At 36.4% G+C, this 7,224-nt stretch overlaps 1 protein-coding gene across 3 annotated transcripts in view; it reads right to left on the bottom strand.

The window, feature by feature from the left end:
• Positions 1-1,101: 1,101 nt before the first annotated feature.
• The window catches only part of LOC137643987 (probable phosphorylase b kinase regulatory subunit beta), a 647,361-nt gene continuing 641,238 nt past the window's right edge, over positions 1,102-7,224 (bottom strand). For all 3 annotated transcript variants that reach the window (XM_068376819.1, XM_068376818.1, XM_068376820.1), the window contains one exon: positions 1,102-2,822. In XM_068376819.1, the coding sequence (XP_068232920.1) occupies positions 2,664-2,822 (159 nt within the window). In that variant the 3' untranslated portion in view covers positions 1,102-2,663. The remainder of the gene's footprint in view (positions 2,823-7,224) is intronic.

The following is a 7,224-nucleotide window of genomic DNA, read 5'->3' as shown; positions in this document are numbered from 1 at the left end:
CCAGCTTTAAAGGTTTCACTCTAATTTCAAAATAATCCTGCAATACCTTTTACATCTATTTATGAACAAAGCTTTCAAATTAGACATAAAAATTAAAAACTTTAACTGTTGTTGGGTTAAAACTATAGTACAGCATTTTACATGAACATGCAAGATGAAAGTTCTAACCCATATTACAGTAACTATAGATGACCATTCAAGTTTTAAGGTAAAAATCTAATTTAACTTGACGAAAATATGAAAATTCACTTTTCATAGACATTTTCCACAAAATATTCATTAACATATATTACTGTTAACGAATAGCAAGTTAAGTATAAATTGACTGCGGTCATTCCATTTATTTGGAAGTATATTCAGACCATGGTTTTTCCATAATTACTAAATTAGTAACTTTTCTTTGTAGTAATCTTTACAGTACAACATAACTTTAGGGTGATATATTACTTTTTTAATTAATTTCCAAAAGAATTTTTTGTATAATTCTTATAAATATAAAAGGTATAGGTTTACAGTCTGTACAGTATATAAAATATTATATCATGTCCAACATAAAATTTTTCCAAGATAAAAACTAAATATTAATAAACGCAACAATTCTAGAGTTATTTTCTAGAATGCAAAATCTTGGTCTGATATCCTAAAATGGACTATCTGAACAAGTTATTAATAGTGATCTACTGTATATCTATAGTTTAATAAACAGCAAGTAACATCTGTTGCTCAAACTCACTTTCTTAATATCTTTATTTCTTAAGTTAGACTACTACTGCTTTTGACATTGTAATCCATAATTTTCATACAGCAATTATCATAACAAGAATTAATTAAATTACAAAAATCATCCAAGTCATGACTAATTGTTGTACAGTATTTACTCTACTTCCTATCCTTGTAAGAGAACAATCATTCTGTCAATTCTTGACAAAAAATAGACTAAGGCTGTGAAAATGAGCAGAAAAATAAAAAACAAATAACAATCACAGAATCAATAGTAATAACACTTGACTTCCCCTAGAAATCATTTGAAAATCATCACAAAATTACAACCTCTAGAGGTAGAATTAAGAATACTGTAGGTAAACTATATATTCCCCCTGAGCTTTTCAGGCTAGTGTTGAAAATTGATACACCAATGAAAAGTTTATATGGCAATCTCCCCACACCAAAAGTTATACTATACCAACTTAAGGAGTACTTCCATGCAAGCTTTCCAGAAAGGTAATACACTCGGTACCTAAACAGAAGTTTCCTTTTCTTGGAAATTATCCTCAGCAATAAAAAAAAAACCTTTGTCATATCTATACTGGGACAAATAAAATTATTTAAGACTATGAAGAGTAGTAGTGTAAAACTCAATTACAATGAAATTTCTGACAATAATAAGAGCTATTGGATTTTTAAAATCTCACAACCAAACCTACAACAATACTGATAAAAAATATGGTAAAGACTGATTCTAGAAAATTTCTGTTATCTTGATGACATACTGAATTGTGAAGCAGCTTCCAATAGACAGAAAGTAAGAAGCAGAAAAAAACTTAGGTGAAGTGAAATGAGATTAGAAGAAAACTACCTCAACAATAAGAGAGAATAAACAGAGACACACACAAAGCTTGTATTTCCCCCATGCGTAGAGTACTTGCAAGTGGTACAGAAAAGGCTATGACTTTTGGGCAAAAATGCAATGGGAAGACCCTAACACAAATGATAATGGTACTGAGATTGGGTGCCTAGATTAGAAATCACTATAAACTGAGATGGTTTAAACATAAATGAGAGTGGGAGAAAAGTGATTGTAAAATAATTGATCGCTAAAGATGTAGCATGACAGAGATAAAAAAGAAGGCTAAAAAGTCACAGAGAAATGGAAAAGATGGATACCTAGACCAGATAGGAATTCAGACAAAAATAACACCAGACTGAAGAGTGGAGAAAACTGATTTCTGTACAAGAATAACTGCATAAGAGTAAAATCTGATTTAAAAATATTTATAAGGATGATCACAATGTCTCTACACCAGGCATACAGGAATTGTTAAAAAAACTATTACCGGCAATTTCTATGCTCTTCTCTCTAGCCAATTTTTCCCATACCTGGATCTTGCGGATTATATATTTGTTCAGCATTCATATTCAAAATCATCATTCAAAATTAGAAATCTACTAAAATACCATTTACCAAAAACATAGGGACAAAAGTCACTTCTTTTAAAGTCAATTCTACTTCCAAATTTTAAAGTCAAAACTATGAGAAAGAAACATGAAATAAAACATCAATTATGAGAGTAACGAATCATTTCAATAGTCTGAAATTCTATATATATTGCACCTTCCAATTGGCATGCTGAATAAAGACTCCTGATGTTATGCATGATAAATTATCTCAACTCTTAAATATTTTTGATTCTAACTACATTAAAACACACTTAAAAATTGTGTAATTAATATTTGTACAATAAATCCACTCGACTTTTTTTCACAAACTTGGTATATTTATAGGATTAACATAACTGTCTTCAATAGTTTAACATGTACATATAAATAAACTAACCATGCTTTAAATGAAACTTGAGATAGACAAACTGAAATTACTGATAAAAGTCTAGAAAAAATACTGAAAAATGCCTGAAATGCATAAATTACCACATCAATCCAAAGATTTAGGACACTTGACAGAATGTAAGACCTTCATCAATTTCACTGCGGACATCTCCAGCCAGCATTGAATTAACAACAGCGCGAGCAAGATAACTTGTTAATGCAGACTGAGTTTCATTGAAGAGCAGAAACATGTCATCACCCATACTTTTTCCAGAGTCCTGGAAGAATTAATATACAGTATTACATACTTTTTTACCTATTTCAATAAATACATTCTCCCCTAAAATCACAGTTCCAGTTACCGAATTTTGGAAATTCCGATTATTGCAGTTTCGGCTCGGAGAATGCTTATATTTCATGTTTCAAATTTTATTTTTAATGAAAACAATTTGTTTTATGGCTAAACATGCTTTTCTTATATTTACATAAGTGCATCTGTCCGCTTACCCAACCCTTTTCTTATCAGCGTACGTGAATAATCAATTTTTCTTGGAGAATTTTATGTAAAGATACTTATTGTTGTATCCCATAAACTTCACGTGAAACACTTTCTTTCATCAAGGATGAAAATAAAAAACATAGTTTCTTTCGATCGTGTCTTAAAAAAAACGTATGTTGCATTTCTCTAAGTTATATTCATTGAAATTCTTTTTAATATGCCTACAGCATAATTTGCACAGAAAATAAGCAGATAATGAATATACCATGTACTGTATTATGCTAGTACTGTCTCACTATGTGTAGGCATTTAGTACATACTGTATAGCATATATATCTGAAGAGTATGATCACTAAATGCCCATACTTATGCATACTAAAGTATATTCATCTGATCACTAAAAAAAAAAAAAAAAAAAAAAAGACCGGAAGCCAGTATTTATTTGTCTGCTCATTTATATAATTACAATTTTATGTTATATTTTTTCTGAAAGATGTATGAAGTATCAGAGTTGACAAATAAGTATGCCTGAAGAGTAAAATTTGCCCAAAAAGTCAACAGACAAGCATATACTATGTTAGCAATGTCTTGCTCATATGTAGGCTTCTAGTATGTGTATCATTTTTGGGCTCAGGCCATGTCGTCCTGATGGAAGGTTCCTTCAGAAGCTTCCTTAGGGTATATATGACTATAGTAGATATTCCCAGAGAATTAAACTAAAGGTTTCACAGAATTATAACTTCTGGCGCAAGTACCCATAAGGTTTCCCTTTAGGATATCGTATAATAACAGGGGATGTATGCTTGACACGCCACATAGCTATCTGCACCCCACATAGCGTTTACGCTTCGAGGGGGAAGTGTGGCAAGTTATGGGAGGAGCCGTTACTAAGTTCTCCTCCTTCGTTACTGTTACGGTACTCTGTGACGTCATAACCGCCGCCATTGTTGGCCGCCATCAAGGTTGACGTCACCGTTGCGCGCCTCCCTCATTCCTTCTTATGTAGCATTTATGACCAGGTGCTTTTTCCCAGTTGTTCGCTAGTAATTTCATCATGTCGCAAACTTCAGCCTTGCCTTCTTCTGGAAAGTCGAGTACCATATTCTTGTACAGTGGAACCTCTACACACGAACGTATCTACATCCGAATTTTCCAACATCCGAAGTAAAATTCGAGCAAATTTTTTACTCTACACCCGAATTTTATTTCGACACACGAAGTAGCAATTTTCGTCGTACCGGTTGTATCCGAATTTTTCGACACGCGAAGTACAATTCGAACACGTTCCGACTCTACACCCGAATGTTTTTTTCGACACCCGAAGTAAACAATACTCGTACGCGTAGTCGGTGCTCATAGCGCCTGAAGTGTTTTTTATTTCCGCCGATAGAAGGCAGCACATCGACCTCGGAGGGACGCTCAATTAGCGCGGCTTGGGTCAGTCCTCTGTTCTCGTCGGCTTCTTGCGGTTGTGCTCTTTGCGTTCTGATATTAACTGTGATTTAATCGTGATTTTTTACGTGCATCCATTAACGATAATTTACGTAAATCACGGGTCCAAAAAGGCTTAGTTTTGCCAGTGGTAGTGGTAGTGGTGAGAAAATGAAGAAGGAAATGCTTTCTATAGAAATTAAGCAGGAAATTATTGAAAAACATGAGCGTGGCATCCGCGTGAGTGAACTTGCTAAACAGTATGGCCGTAATATGTCGACGATCTCGACAATCCTTAAACAGAAGGAAGCTATTAAAGCAGTGAAACCTTCTAAAGGGATCACTATAATTTCCAAACGCCGTACCCCTATCATAGAAGAGATGGAACGACTTCTACTAGTGTGGATTAAGGATAGAGAGATCGTTGGCGACACCATCACCGAAACCGTTATCTGCGAGAAGGCGCACGCCATCTTTACGGACTTGAAGGAGGAGAGCTCTGGGGGTGATGCTGGGGAGAGTTCAACCGAGCCTTCCTCAGATGATTTCAAGGCATCTCGTGGCTGGTTCGAGAAATTTAAGAAACGGTCCGGGATTCATTCAGTTGTTCGCCACGGAGAGGCTGCTAGTGCGGACACAAACGCTGCAGCTGACTTTGTTAAGAAATTCGAAAATATCGTAAAGGAAGAAGGCTACGTAGAGCAGCAGGTGTTCAATTGTGATGAAACCGGGCTGTTTTGGAAGAAGATGCCGAGTCAAACCTACATCACTGCTGAAGAGAAGAAATTGCCTGGGCATAAGCCAATGAAGGATCGGTTGACTCTTGCTCTATGTGCCAACGCTAGCGGGGACTTTAAAGTCAAGCCCTTGCTTGTTTACCATTCGGAGAACCCTAGGGCCTTTAAAGCACACAACGTCGATAAGGATCAGATTCATGTTTTCTGGCGATCCAACTCGAAGGCCTGGGTCACTAGGCAATTCTTTGTGCAATGGGTAAACCAAGTTTTCGGTCCTTCTGTGAAGAAGTATCTTCATGAGCAGAAATTGCCTTTAAAGTGCCTGCTATGCCTTGACAATGCACCCGCTCACCCCCCCGGACTTGAAGATGATATCTTCGATGAATTCAAGTTCATAAAGGTGCTGTATCTTCCACCAAATACCACCTCTATCCTCCAGCCCATGGACCAGCAAGTCATCTCTAATTTTAAGAAGCTGTACACCAAGCACTTATTCAAGCAGTGCTTTAATGTCACGCAAAGCACCAATTTAACTTTGCGTGAATTTTGGAGGGGCCACTTCAATATCGTGCACTGCTTAAAGATCATTGATCAGGCTTGGGTGGGATTAACTCGACGGACCCTCAATTCTGCATGGAAGAAGCTGTGGCCTGATGCAGTTTCTCCCCGAGATTTCGAGGGTTTTGACCCCGAACCTGATCCCGTGGTCGGTGCAGCGGAAGCCGTAGAGGAAATCGTCTCCCTTGGCAAGTCCATGGGTCTGGAGGTCAACGCAGATGACGTTACGGAACTCGTCGCCGAACATCACGACGAACTGACGACGGATGAGCTCAAGGAACTCCATGCTATGTCGGAGCACATGAGTGATGATGAGGAAGAGAGCGAGGAGGTAGAACATGTGTTAGGTTCAGCGCAAATAAAAGAGGTGTTAGGAAAATATCAAGACGTGGTCGACTTCATCGACAAATACCATCCAAAGAAATTGCAGGTTTGTCGTGTAGTTTCTCAATTCGATGATGTTTGCCTAACGCACTTTCAAAACATTCTGAAAAGCCGTACGAAGCGATTATCTATCGATGCTTTCTTTAAAAAAACTGCGAAGCAAACTCGCGATGAAGAGGATGTAAGTGAACCGAAGAAAACGGCAAAGAGTGAAGAGGAAGAAAGTGAAACACAGAAAACAGAAAAGAGTGAAGCAAAAGAAATTCAGTCAATTTTAAATGTAAGTGATAGTGATTAAAATTACGTAATCATCAAAAAGAAAAAAAGAAAATGTAAAAAAAAAATATAAAATATAAAAAAAAAAAAAAATAAGCTAAGTTATGTTAAAGTTCACTTAGTGTAAGTTAGAATAAGTTACGGTAGTGTTACGTTTATCGTAGTTAACCTCTCTACCTCCTCGCCGTCCGTCCGTCTCCTCTCTCCTCTCTGCGTAGCGAAGACGAACAACACCTGCGCTGGAGTTTCTAAGGTAAAGTGACGCTAAAAACCCGTTTCTTATTTATCATTTTTTGCTAATTCTTCTTATTTACATGTCTATTCTTCTTATTTACATGTCTATTATCTAATTTAGTGTTCATTATTCTCATGGGAAAGTTATGTGTAGTAGTTTATTAAGAAGTTATCATAGGTTTTTGGGCTCAACCACGGATTAATCCTATTTCAATGTATTCTTATGGGAAAATTCGTTTCTACATCCGAACAATTTCTACATCCGAAGTTGGTTCTGGAACGGATTAAATTCGTATGTAGAGGTTCCACTGTATTGTATAAATCAGCTCTGGCCGTAAAGTAACGCCTTTTTATCTTGAAATACCGTGTTTTGTGGCGGAGCTGTTGCCTTAACCGGAGGCGTCATGACGCTGACGCTGTTGTTCGCTTCGCATGCTTTATTTAGTTAGCCAGAACAACCTTCCCGGTCTTATAACTAATTATCAGCATTAGTTATTTGGTCTTCATTGCTAGGAATTAGTTATAATATACCGATAGTATTCTTTTTGGCGAGTGTAGGTA

Source organism: Palaemon carinicauda, chromosome 7 (genome assembly GCF_036898095.1).
Source record: "Palaemon carinicauda isolate YSFRI2023 chromosome 7, ASM3689809v2, whole genome shotgun sequence".
In the NCBI taxonomy this organism is placed as follows: Eukaryota; Metazoa; Arthropoda; class Malacostraca; order Decapoda; family Palaemonidae; genus Palaemon; species Palaemon carinicauda.
Note: the sequence above shows the minus strand (reverse complement) of the source record. Positions and strands in the feature narration are given on the sequence as shown.